General features: G+C 40.8%; 1 protein-coding gene across 3 annotated transcripts in view; it reads left to right on the forward strand.

Annotated features, from left to right (window-relative positions):
- The first annotated feature begins 821 nt into the window (after positions 1-821).
- Positions 822-21,212, forward strand: part of USP15 (ubiquitin specific peptidase 15) — a 128,691-nt gene continuing 108,300 nt past the window's right edge. For all 3 annotated transcript variants that reach the window (XM_049782736.1, XM_049782737.1, XM_049782738.1), the window contains exon 1: positions 822-948. In XM_049782736.1, coding sequence (XP_049638693.1) covers positions 860-948 — 89 coding nt within the window. In that variant the 5' untranslated portion in view covers positions 822-859. The remainder of the gene's footprint in view (positions 949-21,212) is intronic.

A 21,212-nucleotide genomic window follows, 5' to 3' on the forward strand; every position in this document is an offset into this window, starting at 1 on the left:
CATGTGAGAAATGGGGGATCAAACTTGGGTTCTCTGTGTCCCAGGCAAGCGCCCTACCCGCTGTACTATTACTCGGGCCCAGAAGTGGAACATATATATCCCAGAAATGGAACATATATATATACATACATACATACATACATATATACATATATGTATATATATATATTTTTTAATTGCAGTTCAGCTGTCTAGGTGTAACTGGAGAGGCGCCACAAAGAGCCTCTAGAATCTCTGCACTTGCATCAGGAGCTGGAGAAGGGGAAGGAAGCCTAGGAAGGACATTGCAGTCCATGGTTGAGTTAATGGGGTGCTCTTCTCCTGGGCCACTATGCCACGAGTTTGGGTTCCACGTCTTGCACCCCAAAAGACTCCCAGACAGGCAATGCTTGGCTGGTGCATGCCTTGAGCCAAATCTCAGCCTTCTCCACACCCCCACACCCCACCCCAATCCTACCTCACTGCACCCCACCCACCAAGGCGAACGAATGCGCAAAGAAGGGCTTTCCGGGCGCCGGTGGGAAAAGAGGGAGGAAGGGTTCGAACCACCGAAGTCCCCGCCCAAAGGAAAAGAGCCCCAAACCCAAAACGGGTCCAACCCCAAAGGAGGCCGAGATCTGACACTTGGGCGGGCCTAAGTCATTGGGGCAGAGGCGGGGGGAAGTCAAGCCCGGGATGCTGCAGGGAAACAGACTCAAGCCCGGAAACGCGCGGTTTCCCCCCCCTCGAATTTTGGTTTCGCCCGCCCGAGCGGGTGGGCGTGGCTTCTGGAGGGGGGCGGAGAGAACGCCGCTTCCCACAATGCACCGGGTCGTGCCGCCGCCGCCGCCGCCGCCTCCGCTGCCGCTGGAGGAGGAAGATGGCGGAAGGCGGAGCGGTGGAGCTGGACATCCAGCGTTCTGACATCGCGACGCTGCTCAAGATCTCGCTCCGGAAAGGGGATACCTGGTGAGGGAAAGGAGAAAAAAAGGGAGTCGAGGAGGCGCTGGGGCGGTGACGCGAGCGGAGGGTGGAGGGCCCGGAGGTGGTCGGTGGCTGCTGCTGGGGGTGAATGACAGGTGCGGGCGGGCGGACAGGCAGGTCCGGGGCTGGCGAAGGTGGGAGCCGGGCGGGCAAGGCTGGGGGTGCTGCTAGCGCCCTGAATCAGGGCGGAAGGGAGGAAGAGGATACTGGCGGGGAGTGGCGGCTCAGACTGATCTCTCAGATCTCTCTCAGCCTCCCCTGATGCCGCTCCCACCTCAGGCCTGCCTGCCTGCCTGCCTGCCCTCTCTCAGGGCTGAGGGGCTCTGCTTGTGGAGTCGCCCTCCCCCCTTTTTTTTGACAGGTCTCTCTCTCCCAAGGCCTCTCCTCTCTCGTGGCATCCCAACCGAGCAACCCCTCCGAGCCTGCTGCAGGAATCTTTCCAGGAGGCAGGCTGCATGCATGCATGCATGCTTGTCTGCATGTCTGCATGCATGCAAGGTGTTTGCAACTCCTACCTACCACACAGGTGATGGGTGTCAGGGCAGTACTGAGTAGCGAAAGGAACCCTCCCAGTTTGCAGTTTCTGCTTTATTTTTTTGGTTTTTGGGTCACACCCAGCGGTGCACAGGGGTTCCTCCTGGCTCTGTACTCAGAAGTCACTCCTCCTGGCAGGCTCGGGGGAACCAGCTGGGATGCTGGGATTTGAACCTGTTTTGGCTGTGTGCAAGGCTCACAAATGCCTTGCCGCTGTGTTATCTTTACAGCCCCTAGTCCCTTGATTTTAGAAAATAAATAAATATATAAAAAGGGAGGGAAAGGAGCCCGGCGCCCCGGGCTCCTGCTCTGCACCACGTGGTGTTGTGCCTCGGGGGAGGCTTGGCTTGCAAGAAGAAACCCAGCAGCGTCGCTGCTTCCAAGAGCAGCCTGTCCCTCCCTCTCTCTGCCTCCCTCCTGTTTCAAGGGTAAGACCCGGGCCTGCAGAAGGTAGATAAGCCCCTCTTGCTGCCTCCGCCACCCACTGATACCCAGAGCAGAGGGAGGATCTTGCTTAAGACGCTGCTGGATGTCTGCTATGTTTCTCTGCAGTCTCGTTGTTTAGCCAGAATTGAGCATGTCAAATGGGTTGTCCGGAAGAGTATGCTGTTTGTTAGGAAGAAAAGGGTTTTCTCTCTCTTTTTTTTGGTAATAAAATTTAATCATATTTAGTGGGGTCAACATAATGTTGATATGTAATTGACTGCAACTTTCCCTCTTCTCTTCTGTCAGTGTGACTTAGAAACCTAAAGGTTCAGATGTGTTTAGGTTACTATGTCATCTCTTCATTTGCAGGACTTTGAAGAAAGTTCTTTGTATCTTTATGCCTCTTCAGCTGTGAAGGGGAAGGTAGTTTCTTTTTGCCCTATCTGGGTCTTATCTTGCATCAGAAATACTAAGAATTGTTAGGCAGTTGCATCCAGTCGAAACTTATCAGTATTTGCTTCTCTTAAAAATGCTCTGGTCTCTGGGATCCATTTCAATGCCATTTTATGGTTAGATTTGGAATTCTAGTTTAAGTACTTTGATCCAAGCCTTGACACTTTTTCCTGTTTTGTTACCCTACATCTTCTATTTGTGTGATAACAAATCCCAAAGTTTGTGACCATTTACACACCGTGTTAAGAAGGAAACCTTAGAATGATTTAATCAAATAATTGTTCACAGCAGTGTTCCAAAGACAATCGTTACTCTGGGGAACTGGAACTTGTCCCATGACACCCACCTAGGATTTAATTTTGGCCTGGGGATTTTTAAAAGATAAAGTCAATCCTTGCGTCTTCCTGTTGTTTGTTAAACAGTGTATGAGAGTTCTTTATTGCCCCATAAATAGAATTCCCTAAGAAAATATGTGTGTTTTCTATTTAATAGCATGGTTTGGGATTGGGAATATTTAGTTGGTATAATGGCGTTGACACAGAGATGCTAGGAGCCAAATGTGTATTGTACTAAACTTTTGACATTTTTGAATTTTTCAAATAAAAGTATTTTTGTTTTTGACATAATTACTGCTAATCACTTTAACTATTTATTTTAGAGAATAAAACACATGAAACTCAGCCAGGCTTTTGAGTTTTCACTTCAAGGAAAAAGAAAACGAAACATGTTTAACAACAGACTGCAATTTTATCTGCACATTGATTTTCCCCTCTTTTTTTCATTTTGAGGGGTTGGACGTATTTGGCGTTCTCAAGGGCTACTTTACTTCTGGCTCCGCACTCAGGAATTACGACTGGTGCTGAGCAAGGTACCATATAAGATGCCAGAGATTGAACTTTGGTTAGTCATATGCAAGGCAAAACATCCTATCTATTTCAGCCCCATACATAAGTTTGTTCTTGAAAATGTACTATTGGGGCCGGGCGGTGGCGCTAAAGGTAAGGTGCCTGCCTTGCCTGTGCTAGCCTTGGACGGACCGCGGTTCGATCCCCCGGTGTCCCATATGGTCCCCCAAGCCAGGAGCAACTTCTGAGTGCATAGCCAGGAGTAATCCCTGAGCGTTACTGGGTGTGGCCCAAAAACAAACAAAAAAAAAAAAAAAGAAAATGTACTATTGAAGTTTGAAACTATAGTTGAATGCATTGAAATGAAAAATTTTAGTAATTAGGATTGTGAGAATTTGGGAGCTAATAAAGGACCTGATCATTATAATCTGGTAACTGCTACATCATCTATAAATATATATATGATTCTGCACAAATACTAGAATTTCTGTTTATTTGTAGTGAATGACCTTTATTTGCCAACTGATTTTATGGAAATGAAAATAAATTACTCTAGTCTGAGGAAAAAAACTTTATGATTTGATATTTGACTGTTACAAGTCAAAAAGCTGATGGAGTTATATTCTACCACTTTAAAAGGTTCTATCTGCATTAGAGAATGTAGATGTCAGTACTTTTTCTTGTGACTTTGTTGTAGTTCCAGTTCAGAATGCCCTAAGACAGACTTTAGGAGCTATAGAAAAGGGAGACAGGAACTAAAATAGTTTAGGGTGAATGTAAGATAAGATTTAGATTTGTGGTGATCTCTCTTGATGAGAAAAAAAGATTTGTCTTAAATACTTTACATGTATTTCAGAGATGATAGTTAACTGAATTATGATGAATAGTTGATTATAGAATTATTTCTTCCAGGATTTCTTTTAAAATAGATCTATTATGAATAAGTAGGTAACTAAAAATGATCAAAATCCCCCATTTTTAATTCATCTGCCATTCACTTTCACTAGTTTCCATGTGCAAATATATTCAGTGATTCATAGCTAATGAACAATTTAATTTTGCATGATATTTTTGTATAGTTTCTATTGGGATCATATGTCATATAAATTATTAGAGTTTTTAAGAATCAGAGAGTCACTTGGATTTGTGTTAACAGGTATTTAAAATGCGTTTGTTTTATTTGAACAAATTGATAAGGAATTGTCCTTGAAATAAAAAGGTTTGCTTTTATTTTGATAAGAGGCATTGATTTCAGTTTTAGAGCTTTCCTCACTTGCCTACTCTTGAACCTTAAGGGCGCTTGTGTTACCGATATCCCAGTAGTGGTCCCTGAACTCAGAGCATTGCCAGGTGTGGTGCTCAAACAAAAACAAAGGCAAAGATCAAAAATCCTTGAGATGTGTTTTATGTGATTCTGCATGTTTGTACAACTTTGATTATGCTAATGGGAAATTATCTAATTACAAATGAACAAATAATGTGTAAAGGATCACACTATGAATTTCAAATGGGTTGGTATATATTTAAGTAAATTTTATTACTATTGCAAGTACTGTTACTATTGAAATTAGTTTTAACTGTGTCAGAGTGCTTACCACTGGAAATAAACTATCTATTACATCATTTGTAGGAAATGAAACTGAAGCAAAACTTTTTTTGTGAATTGTGATAGTAAGGACAAAGTACTTACATTTAAAACAGATATAGTTTTTGTATGATAATTGCTTGAAATCTCTAAACTTCTCTTAATGTGGCTTTTATTTTTATTTTTTTATTTTTTTATTTTTATTTATTTATTTTTTGGTTTTTGGGTCACACCTGGCGGTGCTCAGGGGTGACTCCTGGCTGTCTGCTCAGAAATAGCCCCTGGCAGGCACGGGGGACCATATGGGACACAGGGATTCGAACCAACCACCTTTGGTCCTGGATCGGCTGCTTGCAAGGCAAACGCTGCTGTGCTATCTCTCCAGGCCCAGCTTTTATATTTTTTAAATTATTTTATGTGTTTGGTGAATCTAGGATTTAATTGTCTTATTTGGTAAACAAGATCCAGAACTTTAATTGATTTCATTTTCTGTTTTGTGACATTTAGGCTTTTTTTTTTCTAAATCATATCATTTTATATTAGCTTATACAAGGTAAAAAATTTTTTTATGGAAACAGTTGTTGCAGTTTTAATACAGGACTGGAGAGTGTTCAGTGTGTAGGATACTTGACTTGCACTCAGGTTAGAGATGCTGGTTGCACTCAGCATCCTTTATGGTCCCCCAGGCACAAAAAGAGAATCATTTTGTTTGAAAAGGAATCACATGTTAATGTTTTAAACTGTTTATCAGGAAATAATATGCTTTTAGTAGAGACCTTAAGTCACACCTCTCAGATACTTTTGGGGGGGGGGGATCCCAGGGGTAGAATTATAGCAGCCACCTGAAAGGCAAGAGAATTACCTGCTGTACTGTCATCCCAATCCTTATTTCTTTCAGCTTGGTTTTTGGGCCACACCTGGCAACCGTGCTGAGGAATTATTCCTGGCTTTATGCTCAGAAATTACTCCTGGCAGTCTCGGGGGACCAGACAGTATGTCGGGGATTGAACCGAGATCAGCCACATGCAAGGCAAACACCCTACCCACTATCGCTCCAGCCCCCAATTTCAAAGTATTGATTTATCATATGCTTAAAATGAATGAAACTCTTTTTGGACTTTGAATTTATAGAAGCTGCCCTCCCCAGAAAATGCACATATAAATATGAGATTTATGTTATCATGTTTATTGGGTATTTTTTTTCCCCAAAGAAATAACCAATAGTGAATTTTTAAAGTCAAGAAAGATCATCTGAGGTGTTTGAGAGAGTACAGCTGGTAAGGTATTTGACTTGCATGGCAGCCAACTCTGGTTGGAACCCTGGCACTTTGCATGCAAAGTCCTCCTCAGCCCATGCAGAGTGCCCATAAGACAGCGCCAGGATTAAGTCCTGAACACAACTGGATGTGGTCTTCAAACAAAACAAAAAACATTTGAAATGAATGTGGAACTGGGCAGATAGTTCAAGTGTTGGATCTTATGCTGACCTTGAGATCAAATCCCACCACCATATGCTCTGGTGCCCCACCTGGATGGTTCTAGTTGCCTTTAGCATTGTTGGGTCTTAGCAATGCCATGTTGTTGGAAGGACATTGCACTGTTTGCCTTTCACAGCTGGAGAAGTGGCACTTGGGCCCCTGAGCACTAATTGGGAGGCCCCTCCCCCAGTTCTCAAAAAGACAGTTGATAACACAGGCATAATTCTATGACTGTTTGATTTCTTTCTGAAAATTGACAACTTGAGCAGCATCCTGGCTAGTAGAGCAATCCACTTTACCACCTTAATAATTGTATATATTATGAGTTTAGAATGATTACTCTTTTCTTCACTTTGAGAATCATTCCTTATAAATAACCATGATTATTCAGGCTTGAGTGATAGTACAGTGGTAGGATGCTTTCCTTACATGCAGCTGGCCTGGGTTTGATCCAGAGCATTTCATATCATCCCTCAAATATTGCTAGGAGTGATCTTTGAATGCAGAGCCATGCGTAAAATGAGTACCGCCAGGGCCGGGCGGTGGCGCTAGAGGTAAGGTGCCTGCCTTGCCTGCGCTAGCCTAGGACGAACCGTGGTTCGATCCCCCGGCATCCCATATGGTCCCCCAGCCAGGAGCGACTTCTGAGCGCATAGCCAGGAGTAACCCCTGAGTGTCAAATGGGTGTGGCCCAAAAACCAAAAAAAAAAAAAAAAAAAAGAGTACCGCCAAGTATGAATGACAACACTATTTAGAGAAGTGATTTGAAATCATCAGATATGTGGGGTGGTTAATATGGGGAAGGATATCACTAGTAATATATTGGATCTGATCATTCAAACAAGAATAAAAATATGTATGTATATATTCATATGTTTATATTTAAATATAATATGTAGTTTTTGTTTTGTTTTTGGGCCACACCCAGCAGTGCTCAGGGGTTACTACTCCTGGCTATCTGCTCAGAAATAGCTCCTGGCAGGCACGGGGGACCATACGGGATGCCGGGATTTGAACTAACCACCTTGCGCCCTGCATCGCCTGCTTGCAAGGCAAACATCGCTGTGCTATCTCTCCGGCCCCAGTTATATATGTTTATAATTTTTTCTTTATTAGAGACAAAGATTCTAAGCTCTGAGAAGTTATTGGTTTGTATGTGGTTCACAAGTGATAATTCTACCTCTAGTAAACATTAATCTATATTTTACAGTAGCCTTTAAAGTAAATGCCCTATTTACTGGGCCAGGGAAATAATTCAGAGGGCTAGAGTGCATGCAATGCATGTAGAGTTCCCGAGTTTGGTCCCAGACACCGTGTGGACCCCTGAGCACTGTCAGCATGGTCCTGGTGACACAATGGTACCATGCCTTAGCAGCACCTCATGATCATCTGAGCACTGATCCCTTAGGCCAGGGGTCCTCAAACTTTTTAAACAGGGGGGCAGTTCACTGTCCTTCAGACTGTTGGAGGGCCAGATTATAGGAAAACAAAAATTATGAACAAATTTCTATGCACACTGCGTATATCTTATTTAGAAGTGAAGAAACAAAATGGGAATAAATACAACATGTGGCCCGCAGGCCGTAGTTTGAGGACCATTGCCTTAGGCTGACATAGTCTGTCTATAAATAATTTGGAGTGGCTCCTGAGATTCCTGAGCACTGCTTGTAAATTCTCCTTTTGAATCTCCCTGGAAAAGAAGGGGAAAAGAGCTTTTACAAGTGTGTGTGTGTGTGTGTGTGTTGAGGCTTACAAGCAAGTCCAGGAGTGGCTCTGAGGTCCAGTTAATCTAACTTTTAGAGTTCTGAGAGCATTAGAGATAATTACTTAGATGCAATGTGCATTAAATTTCATGAGTTACAAAGAGACAGATTGATAAGGATAAAGTTGATCAGAGTAGGGAAAAACTCCTAGTTTGCCCTGATTTGTATTATTTAACAATTACAAAGTTAAATAGTTTAATCCGGAAATATATCTTTGATCAAATATTCATAAATTTGCATGGGTTTCGTGATGAAGAAACTGGTTCTCAAAAGAGGTGTGACCAGTATGTTTCATTTTGCTACTATGATTACAAAACTAGCTCTCGCTTACCATAATAGGAACTTCTTTGAATTTATGAAATCGGTGGTTGTCTCCTTTTACAACTATGGAAACTGGTACAGGTTTCAGTGCTTAAGGTCATGGATGTGGTCACTGATAACAGATACTTTAATTAGATAGTTAATTCTAGTTTATTTGGGGAACACACCTGGTGGCGCTCAGGGATTACTCCTGACTCTTCGCTCGGAAATCGCTATTAGCAGGCTTCAGGGACCACGTGGGATGCCAGGGATGGAACCAGGTCCATCCCAGGTCGGCCACATGCAAGGCAAATGCCCTACTGGTGTGCTGTTGCTTTGGCCCCAAATTAGGTAGTTAATACTAAATACAGCATTTTATACTCTATTGCTAACTTTTCATTGTTAAAACTGTACTAATTTATACAAGCAACTTTTTTGGGGGGGTCACACCCAGTGACACTCAGGGGTTACTCCTGAGAAATTGCTCCTGGCTTGGGGAACCATATGGGATGAACCAGGTCCATCCTGGGTCAGCGGTGAGCAAGGCAAACGCCCTACAACTGCGCTTTCACTCCGGCCCCAAGGAGCGATTTCTGAACGCATAGTTAGGAGTAACACTTGAGCGTCACCTGGGGTGGCCCAAAAACCAAAAAAAAAAAAAAAAATCTCTCCTGGCTTGGGGGTCCATATGGAATGCTGGGGGATTGGACTGCTCTGTCCTAGATTAACTGCGCTCAAGGCAAGGGCTCTACCTACCGCTGTGCCCTCTCCAACCCTAGTCTTTTTTAATATTGTTTTATAGATATATATGTGTGTGTGTGTGTGTATATATATATATATATATATATATATATATATATATATATATATATATATATTGGGGGGCATACCCATCGATGCTCAGGGGTTACTCCTGGCTCACCACTCAGGAATAAGGGATGCCGGCAAGCATTTGGGTGTACTGTTGCCTCAACCCCCTTAGCAGTCTTTCTAACTGATTGAGCTCTGCATTGATATAGCTGGTGGTCATTGTTTTCTGCAAATTATTTATTTATTGTAGCCCTATAGCAGGGGTGGCGAACAGAATTTTTACCCTCACTCAAAATGGCAAAATGCAATATGTGTTTAATATATTATTGTTAAAATTATATGCTTTTGTGTGAGTGTTTGTTTTGGCAGGTCACTGTTTGGTATGGCTCTCTGACTCCCACAGTTTAAAATTTTGGCTCTTTATGTCGAACTTGTTCGCCATCCCTGCCCTATAGGCTTTAACATATTGTTAGTATTATCTCAAATATATCTTACTAATATATTTTACTGATTATTTGTTCGGGGGCATATTTGGCTGTGCTCAGGGCTTACTCCACACTGCTTCTGGATCACTCCTGGCAGTGATAGGAAACAATTGAATCGGTGTCAGTTACATGTAAGGCAGGGGTCTCAAACTCGCGGCCTGCGGGCCGTTTGCGGCCCTCTGTAAACATTTTGTGGCCCGCGGCTGGCCTTCAAATATCGCAGTATTCGCGATTATTCGCTTACCGAATAATCACAATAAAAATCGAATTAGTAAGAAAAAAATCGAATTAAATATTCACATACCCCGAGCAGTTTCATTCAAGGTATGCAAATGTTTAATGCGATTTTTGCGATTTTTTTCTTACTAATGTGATTTTTTTATCGCGAATATTCGGTAAGCGAAATCCCTTATGCGGCCCTGCCTCCCCCCAACTTTGCCTCCTGTGGCCCCCAGGTAAACTGAGTTTGAGACCCTTGAGGTATGGAATTGGCTTAACTCACCCCTCTACTTACTATCTTGTCAGCCTCAAATTATTTTTAAAGGAAGGTATTTTATTGTTTTGGGTTTTCTTTGGTGGTTTTTTCTTTTTTGGTGGGGGCAGCACACCCTTTGATGCTCAGGGATTAGTCCTGGCTGGCTCTGTACTCAGGAATCACTCTTAGTGATGCTTGGGAGGTAGCCTATGGGGTGTTAGGGATGTAACTCGAGTTGACCCGATGACAAGCATTCTACTTGCTCTATTTATTGCTGTGGCTCTGGAAGGTGTTTTATTTTGAAATTTTATGTATGTTTGTGTATATTTTTCCCTTCTCTGTATTGTTGGATTGACCATAAATAATAGGCATTTGGTTATGATGCTGGCACAATTTAGCTGAGATACTAATTAGGGATCTCTCAGTTTGGTTGCATTATTCATCTAGAGTTGCACGCTTTACCATGGTACTCACACACACACTATTACACATTGATTACACATGATGTGGTACTGAAGATAAATGACAGTACTGTCATCATCACATTATGTGATGGGGTCATTTTGACCATAGTTTTAGACCATTTGAAGGCCATTAATTTACCTACTTTATTACCCAACTCAGGGTCAGAAAGAGGTGCAGGGTTAAGGATGTGTGTGAAGAACTCAACTGACCCCATTACTTAAGTTTGATCCCTAGCATCACATATGATAATTTCTAAGCACCACCAAGTCTGATCCCTGAACAATGCTGGGTGCGGCCCTAAAAGTAATAACCCCACTCAAGACATGAGTCAGAGGGAAAGGGATAGATATAAAATAATTTCATTCATTTGTGGGATATAAGAAAAACAAGAGGGGCCGGAGAGATAGCATGGAGGTAAGGCGTTTGCCTTTCATGCAGGAGGTCATCAGTTCGAATCCCGGCGTCCCATATGGTCCCCTGTGCCTGCCAGGAGCAATTTCTGAGCCTGGAGCCAGGAATAACCCCTGAGCACTGCCGGGTGTGACCCAAAAACCACAAAAAAAAAAAAAAAAAGAAAAAAAAAAAAAAGAAAACCAAGAGACAGTTTGGTAATAATAGCCAGAGACAGTGGAGATGAGGGTCAGGAAGTCCAGCCTAGGGTGGAAAGCTTGCCTCGGAGAGTGGTGAGTGCATTTAGAGTAGAGAAGGGTCTACTACAACAGTGATGGTTGGAACTGAATCACTCTGGACAGCAAGTTGGTGCTGAAAGGGGAGAAAGTGACATGCATTAACAATAATGCAAACCATAGTGTCAAAGGGTGGGGTGGGGTAGGATGCAGGAGGGGAGGGAGAGAGAGGAGGGAAGGGATAGGAGGGGTAGGGGAAGCAAAGGGTAGGCATCAGTGGTAGGAAGGGTGCATTGGTGCATTGAGAAAGAGTAGGGTACATTCTATGACTGAAACCCAACAACAAACAATTTTGTAACCATGATGCTTAAATTAAGCAATTAATCATTAAAAAAAGTCAACTCAAAACTCTTCTCTGCAAAGTCATCCTGAATAATTTCATTCATATCGATGCATAGTTATTCTACTGTTTTAAATATAATAGTTTTATTATGATATGATTTACATAATAGATAATTTGCCCTCTTAAAAGTCTGCAGTTTATTAGGTTTTGGTAGGTTCAGAAATTACGGAAACATCACAATTTTGAATAAATTAACCTTTCCTCAAAGCCCATACTCTTTTAGAGTTCTCCTTCTCCAATTTTTTCCAAGCCCTCTTACTTGAGGAAGTACTAATCTACTTTCTGTCTTGCATATTTGTCTTTTTCTGATTTTTCTTAAGTATGTATGTATACAATATATGGTTGTGAATCTGATATAACAATGTTTCTTGGGGTAAACCTATGTTGTATCATGTACTTCTCTTTTTAATCGCTGAATTAAACTCTGTCTTGATTACTGCATAGACCTTGTCCTTTCCTCAGTGGATAATCATTTGAGTTCACTCTTTTTGGCTATTATAAACAATCCTACTATGAATATTCTTGTTCAGGTTTTTCTAGAGATACAATGACATTTTGTAGATATTTTTGGACATAAAACAGTATATACATCTATGGATCTCTTTAAAAATAATTTTTTTGAGGAGCTGATAAGACATTTCAAAGCAGCTGCGTGCAAGTCCAAGGGTTCCATTTTTCTCTAAATTCTTGTTAGCACTTATTGTCTATCATTTTTATCATTCTTACTTTTGTGGATGAGAAGTATTAATTTCATCGTGAGTTTGATGTATTTTCCTGATGATTAACTATGCTATATATCTTTTCCAATGTTGACTTCTGTATCGTTTTGGCAAAATGTTCAGAACCTTTGTATACTTAATTTGGTTATTTGTTTATTATTGAGTTTCTAAGTATTCTGTATATTGATTGCCTAGATATAAATCCCTTGTTAGATATTTGTAAAACTTTTCACCCATTTCTCTAGGTTTTCTTTCACTTTCACAGTCTTAACTTGGCTCCCTCCTAAATTTTTGTGTTGTTGCAATTTAGATAGAAAAAGAGGACCTGAGATGTGTTGGGTTTGATTCTCATCACCCCCCCCAAAAAAAAATCAAACAATAAAGTATTTGTAGTTGTATTCTATATTGGATTTAGCAGAAATTCTTCTTCTTTTTTTTTTTTTTTTTGTTTGTTTTTGGGCTACACCCGGCGGTGCTCAGGGGTTACTCCTGGCTGTCTGCTCAGAAATAGCTCCTGGCAGGCACAGGGGACCATATGGGACACCGGGATTCGAACCAACCACCTTTGGTCCTGGATCGGCTGCTTGCAAGGCAAACACCGCTGTGCTATCTCACCGGGCCCTGAAATTCTTCTTATAGAAGAGTATTCTAGTTATAGAAGATATGTGTTTTGTAGAGAGCAGATAGGACTTTTTGTGTTTGTATTAAGTATTAAGCAGTAATTGCTTATCTAAAATCATAAATATGTGCTATTAATAATAATCCCTTTCCCTACAAAATTTGCCTAAATGTTGCTATTAGATTTTCTCCATTTCATCATACCACTTTTGAATTTTTTTATATGTAAGACTATTTGTAATCTCACATTAGTTCCTATATAACTTTATTATATTTGCTTCTAGTATATATAAAAACATTGAAAACAGCTTCAAACTATATATCCCGTTTCCTCAGCCCTATCCCATTCCAAGCCAAACACTCAAAATCCCCAACTTTTATTTCTTAGGTTAGTTGATCTAGGTTTGAGAACTGTCATAAAATTGACTCAGGTTACTAAACATTATACAGGTATTTTATCTTCCCAACACTCCTGTGAGATGTTACCAGTGATTTCTAGAAAATAACAGTTATATATTTTTTTCCTGTTAAAAAGTCTTTCAGTGGTTTCCATTTCACCCGGGATAAAATCCTTAGATATGCTGGAAAGGCACTAGTATATCTTGTCACATTCTCCTTCTCATCCGTTAGCCAGCATTTTTTCACTTGTTATCAAAAATTCCAAGCGCATCATTACCTCAGCACACCAAATTTCCAAAGTTGTTCTGACCCTCGCATAGGATTTCACTTTAGTGTAAATAGCTTCCCTTTCTTCCTAAACTATGCAAAAATTACTTTTTTCAGTTTCCTTTGTTCTAAATAGGAACATCTTCGTGTGTTTTCTTGTTTCTTTTTTAATGCCACAGTATTTTAATATCTTAATTATTTGTTTCTCTTCTCCACTGAAATTTGAATTCCCTGAGCAAACGGACTTAATTTTTAACTAATCTCTTGTTCATTGAGAGTATGTACAAGTAAATCGCCAGTTAATTTTTACAGTGTCTTTCTTCATTATTGCAATAAGCAGTTTAAAGGTTTTAATTTAAATAATGTCTCTAAGTCCACACAGTAATAACAGAAATTTAGTCTATTACCTAAAATAATTCTCATTTTTTATTAAATTTAGAATTAATATTTATTAAGTCTAATTTTAGGATAAGAACATTTGTAAGAAGAAAATTCAACTTCAGTGTCAAAACTAGACTGAAAATGGACCTTGTACATTCAGTAATGTTAAGTAATTTGGGAACATCACATAACTTTCTGAGCTTTGGTTTTATTTGCTAAAATGAAAAGGTTACTCTGATGATACACTAATGTGAAAACACATTATATAAATTTGAGTACATTCTAGGGAACTGTTAAAATTTTAATGTAGGCCAGAGCAATAGTACAGTGTGCAAGGCAAGTACCCAATTCGAGTTGCATCCCCATCATCCCTTGTGGCCCCCTGAACACTGCCAGGAGTAACCTTTAAGCATTACTGGGTTTGGCCAAAAAATTAATTAGGAATGAAAAGGTCTTATTTGTATTTTTTAAATGGAAATAGCATATGAATTATACACCAGAACAAATAGCAGGGGCAGGTAGTGTAGAAATCTAAGTTATCAAAAAATGGAAAGAGGGAGGATACAGAACTTAAGTACTTTTTTCCCTAAGAATGAAGAAGTGAAGGACACAGTCCAGAAATAGTCTTATTAATGTATTTGTTTGCTAGATGCTGTAGGATTAGGGAGGAAGAAATAAGATTTCTGGCTTGGAAATTAGCTTTTTGATGACACTTTATTTTATTTTGGTTTTGGGACTACACCTGGCAGCACTCAGGGGTTACTCCTGGCTCTGCACTCAGGAATTGCTCCTGGCAGGCTGGGGGAGCACCTGGGATGCTTGGAATTGAACCCAAGTTCATCCTGAATCGGTCGCATGCAAGACAAATGCCCTACTACTGTGCTATCTCTCCAGCCCCAGTGACAGTTTATTTTGATCACTAGAGCAAAACATGTGAAGATTGTGCTCATGGTTGAGACTCAGAGTTGAACTGTCTAAAATAAAATCTTGTTTGGAAAAATTCCTAGAAGGAATTGGGCATTTGATTCAAGGACTTAATGACTTTCTCTGATTCAAAATTGAAGTGACTTGTATGGATTATATAATAGCATTAGGCAATAGAAACAGTTTGAATAACATTTAGTTACAGGAAGCAAGTTTTTGATGGAATTAGATGCATGAGAAACCATTATTTAATAGTTATGAAAACCACAGAATCTTGAGCAAAAAAATTTTTTTTTGGTGTTTGGGCCACACCCGGCGGTGCTCAAGGGTGACTCCTGGCTGTCTGCTCAGAAGTAGCTCCTGGCAGGCACGGGGGACCATATGGAACACTGGGATTCGAACCAACCACCTTTGGTCCTGGATTGGCTGCTTGCAAGGCAAACGCCACTGTGCTATCTCTCTGGGCCCGAGCAAAAATTTCTTTAAATAATAAATTGTCCTTAAACACACACACATATACACACATACCTGCACATATGTGCACCGCAAAAGAATCATGAATATTCATTGCCAATCAGATTGACACTTTCAGCATCCATCCAGTGGGAGTGGCAGTTGAGAGAATGAGACAAGTAAATATGAGACAAGGACTCTAACAAGCTTTATTATAGTCACCTGGGCACCCATCCAGTGACTTCACAGGTAGATCTTTATTCAATATAGTACCTTATCCAGGCTCCCAGCATGCGAACCATTGTTTAAATTAATTAATAGAGACATTAAGGGCTGTACACACATCAACAAGAAGAGCAGAGAGTGGGATATTTCTCACACAGCCAAAGGTGCCAAAGGCACCCTTCAAGTATAAAGTTTTGACCGTTTTCTGTTTTTGCACATGTTGCTTTCTACAAAGCTGTTTTATTCTGTGCTTTCCTGGGTACATATTTGCAAGCCTCCATATATTTGTCGTCTGTTCTATTCTTTCCTTGGTTTCTATTCTATTCTTTCCTAGATCCTGGTTTGCAAGATCTAAGATCTAAACTACTTCGCTGGGGTAATATCCCACCCTGGTGTATTTTTGCCAGGGGAATAATTTCCTTAAGATGAAGTTCAAATTTTAAAAGTATTGAAATGTATAAAAGTAATTGTGAGGGGCCAGATTGACAGTACAGAGTATAGGGTTTTTTTTGTTTTTTGTTTTTGTTTGTTTGTTTGTTTTGTTTTTTAGAGTATAGGTTTTTTAGTCCTGCATGCGAAAGACCCATGTTGGATCTTCGGCATCCTATATGGTTCCTAAGTTAAGCATCACCAGAAGTAATTCTAGTGTATACAGTACAAAGTCAGGAGTAACTCCTGAGCGTCCCTGGATATGGCCCCAAACTCTAAAATAAAATAAAATTTTGTTAATAGTTTTGACTTTTCTGGCTGGTTTCTGGTCACTTTGCGAGAATCTTTCTGAAGGCCCACTGGGGTGGGCCTAAGATTGGTCTAAAGTTGGCTGACTAGGTAAAAGAATAAGTCAGGGTTGAAGAGGAAACTAAGGAAAAACTTGATTACAAAGCCAGATCTGAAGAATAAGGTTAGAAAAAGAAATGAACGTGTGGGGACCGGAGAGATAGCATGGAGGTAGCATGGAGGGATGTGTGCACAAGGATGGTGGTTCAAATCTCGATATCCCATATGGTCCCCCGAGCCTTCCAGGGATGATTTCTGAGCATAGAGCCAGGAGTAACCCCTGAGCGCTGCTGGCTGTGATCCCCCCCCCCCCAAATAAAGAAAAATAAACGTGTGAGTTGAGAAAGTAGTGTAGGAGAAAAATGGAAAATAATTGACGTTGTTAATATGCTGAGGAGAAATAAAATAACTAGAGAGAAACAAAGTGGTAGTGGCCATTACTGTGGTGTCTCTTCAAAGAGGCAAAAGTAAATTCGATCCAAAGTATAGAAGCAAAAGTTGAATTTAAGAGTATTTAAACCCTAAATTATTATATAAGGGAATAAGGTAAGAATAAGATGTTTAGAGCACAAGAATTACAGAAAGTTGAAGCTTCTCATTTTGAAAAATGTACCCACTTTGGTTGTCAGTTCTAAAGCTCACATGCATCATGTGGTTGATTTTAAATTTATTTTTGGCTGTTGCTTTTTGTTGTTGTTGTTTGTTTTGGGGACACACTGAGAAGCATTCAGGAGTTACTCCTGACTCTGTACTCAGGAGTAACTCCCGGCTCTGTACTCAGGAATTACTTCTGGTGGACGCTGGGCACCACATGGGATGCCATGGTTCCAATCTTGGCCGGCCTCATGCAAGACAAATGTCCTAGCCACTGTACATACTATCACTTTGATCCTGACTGTTACATGCTCTGAAGGCTGACTTTTTCCAAATTTTTTATGATGCCCCCACATTCAATTATACAACCACATATAATCTTATGACCTACAGTTTAAGATGGTAGGGTCTATTCGATCCTTGGTTTAAGACCAGCTAAGATATAAAGTAGTTATTGATAGTATAGAATTGAGATTGGAGATTATGGGACACATTTGAAAGATTGAAGAAATTAGTTTTTAAGCATATTTAGTATATTACTCAAAATATATATATATATATTTTATTTATTTATTTATTTATTTTGGTTTTTGGGCCACACCTGGCGGTGCTCAGGGGTTACTCCTGGCTGTCTGTTCAGAAATAGCTCCTGGCAGGCACGGGGGACCATATGGGACACTGGGATTTGAACCAACCACCTTAGGTCCTGGATCGGTTGATTGCAAGGCAAACGCCGCTGTGCTATCTCTCCAGGCCCTACTCAAAATATCTTATTTTAGTTGTTTTTCCTTCCTTCCTTCCTTCCTTCCTTCCTTCCTTCCTTCCTTCCTTCCTTCCTTCCTTCCTTCCTTCCTTCCTTCCTTCCTTCCTTCCTTCCTTCCTTCCTTCCTTCCTTTCCTCTCTTCCTTCCTTCCTTCCTTCCTTCCTTCCTTCCTTCCTTCCTTCCTTCCTTCCTTCCTTCCTTCCTTCCTTCCTTCCTTCCTTCCTTCCTTCCTTCCTTCCTTCCTTTCTTTCTTTCTTTCTTTCTTTCTTTCTTTCTTTCTCTCTCTCTCTCTCTCTCTTCCTTCCTTCCTTCCTTCCTTCCTTCCTTCCTTCCTTCCTTCCTTCCTTCCTTCCTTCCTTCCTTTCTCTCCCTCCCTCCCTCCCTCCCTCCCTCCCTCCCTCCCTCCCTCCCTTCCTTCCTTCCTTCCTTCCTTCCTTCCTTCCTTCCTTCCTTCCTTCCCTCCCTCCCTCCCTCCCTCCCTCCCTCCCTCCCTCCCTCCCTCCCTCCCTCCCTCCCTCCTTCCTTCCTTCCTTCCTTCCTTCCTTCCTTCCTTCCTTCCTTCCTTCCTTCCTTCCTTCCTTCCTTTTTCTTTTGATTTAGAGGCTACACGTGGTGATACTCAGTGGTTACTCCTGACTCAGGAAATTCTGGCTCAGCTTGGGACCATATGGGATGCCAAGTATCGAATCTTTGTTTGGTCCATGCAAGACAAGAGCCCTGTAATATCCTTAAATACTGTATTTTACAATAATAAAAAATAATTATATATATCTTAATATTACTTTACTACTATGTGGGAATCATAATGTGCAAGTGTAAAGGGATTCTCCATTGTAATCTATGAAATGGGGGAAAATAGTGATTAAGAAATTCATAGCCAGGGGTTGAAGTGATAGCACAGTGGGAAGGCGTTTGCCTTACACTCCTGACTATGTCTGGATCCCTGTCCCTTATGGACCCTGAAGCTGGCAGGAGTAATTTCTGAGTACAGAGCCAGGAGAGAGCCAGGAATAACCCTTGAGCGCTGCCAAATGTGACCCCAAAACAAGGAAGGAAGAAAGAGAGGGAGAGGAAAATCCATAGACCCAATTCAGTCATAAAGTGAATTATGTTTTGATAATTTATTTCATAGGTTTTTTTGTTTTGTTTTGCTTTGTTTTGTTTTTGGCCACACCTGGTGATGGTCAGGGGTTACTCCTCGCTATGCGCTCAGAAATCGCTCCTGGCTTGGGGGACAATATGGGACACCAGGGGATTGAACTGCAGTTTGTCATAAACTATCGCAGGCAAGGCTTACTGCTTACTGCTTGCACCACCGCTTTGACCCCTTAAAAAAAAAAACAACACAACCTAAACAACCACAACCTCTAAAAACTACTTCATAGTTTTTTTTATTTGGAGAAGCATGTCTCAGTATTATTCTGAAATATTTAACCTTGTATGGTTGAAAAGCAATGAGTTTGTACATTGGTATTGAAATGAAAAAATTTTGGTTTGGTTTTGGTTTGGGGGCCACGTCCAGTGGTGCTCAGGACTGACTCCTGGCTCTGCATTCATGGATCACTCCTGCTGGACTTGGTAGACCACATGGGGTGCTGTGGCTAGAACTCAGGTTGGGCTATGTGCAAGGCAGGTGCCCTAACTGCTGTACCATCACTTCATCGTATTTAAATGAATTTTAAGTGGTTTTAAGTTTGTGATAAAATTTGAGCAACTTAAACTCAAGTCAATATATATGTCAATTTTAGAGTTTTTAATTGTTTTCTTTTGTTTGTTTATTTTTGTTTTTGTTTTGGGGCCATATCAGGTGGCACTCAGGGGTTACTCCTGGCAGGCTTGGGATCATTGAAACCGATTCCCTCCCGAATTGGCTGCATGCAAGGCAAATGCCCTAATGCTGTGCTATCTCTCTGGCCCCTGTTTTCCTTTTTCTTTTTCTTTTTCTTTTTTTTTTTTGGCTACACCCGGCAGTGCTCAGGGGTTACTCCTGGCTGTCTGCTCAGAAATAGCTCCTGGCAGGCACAGGGGACCATATGGGACACCGGGATTCGAACCAAGCACCTTTGGTCCTGGATCGGCTGCTTGCAAGGCAAACGCCGCTGTGCTATCTCTCCAGGCCCCCTGTTTTCCTTTTTCTATTTGTTAACATCTCCAGCAGTGTTCAGGATGTTCTGGAGCTGCTACTACTGTGTCAGTTTTACTTGTGGACCTACCTATTAAAATGCTCTGCTCATGCTTCAGTGCTGCTAGAATCCAGTGGTACTACAATCATTAGGAGGCAGGGCATTAGTATGATGCTGGAGCTTGTACTCCAGTACTTTGTTATAGCTCACAACCTCTACTTGATTGTTTTACTTACATTATTATTTCAGATATCAGGGATACTTTCTATACTTACACTTTTGTACTTTCTATACTTTTAAAAATCTATACTTCCTATATGTATGTTTTCTTACTATATGTTATCCATTTTTTTTTACTTTTCTAGTCATTTGTTATTCTTATAAGTAATTTCTTGAAATGAGTATTATGTTATAATAATAATAAATTAGAAACAATAAAATCTTGTTTCTCTTAAGAAAAATTTTCAAAGTTCGTGTAAAGTTATAATTAAGACATAATGCATATTCATCTGTTCAGAATAATGTAAGCCTACTTGGATATATGTAAATTTAAAAAGAAAAAGCAAAAACAGATTTATTGTTGTTTTTTATTTCTTTGTTTTTGGGCCACACCCAGCATGCTCAGGCAAGGTTACTCCTGGCTCTGTGCTCAGGAATCATTTCTGGGGCCTGAGAGAAAGTACAGCGGTAGGGCATTTGCATTGCATGCGGCCAACCTGGGAGGGATCCTGTTTGATTCCTGGCACCTATATGGTCCCCCAGCCTGTCAGGAGCTATTTCTGAGTGCAAAGCCATGAGTGACTCCTGAGCACTGCTGGGTGTGGCCCAACAACTAATCAACCAATTAATCAATAAATTAAGTTGTTGTTTTTACTTTTTTAAAAAGGATTCAGGGGCCGAAGAGATAGCATGGAGGTAAGACATTTGCTTTGCATGCAGAATGATGGTGGTTCTAATCCTGGCATTCCATATGGCCCCCCCGAGCCTGCCAGGAGTAACTCCTGAGTGCTGTTGGATGTGACCCAAAAACCAAAAAAAAAAAAAAAAAAAAAAGAAGGATTCATTCCTGGTGATGGTCAGGAAACTATATGGGATGCTGAGGATTGAGCCCAGGTCAGCCACGTGCAAGGCAAACTCTTACCTGCTGTGCTGTCATGCAGGTCCCCCCTAAACAGATTTGATATTATTTTCTATACATGTCACATCAATTAAAAAATTAACTTTTCATATGTGAAATTCCATTTATCATCTCATTTAACTGTTAGTTTCACTGTATTCATTGTCTGTTTTCTTGATATCTGTGCATATATCTGTAAATAAAATAAAATTATATTAAATAAAGTTGATTATGTAGCGAT

Source organism: Suncus etruscus, chromosome 11 (assembly GCF_024139225.1).
Source record: "Suncus etruscus isolate mSunEtr1 chromosome 11, mSunEtr1.pri.cur, whole genome shotgun sequence".
Lineage (NCBI taxonomy): Eukaryota > Metazoa > Chordata > Mammalia > Eulipotyphla > Soricidae > Suncus > Suncus etruscus.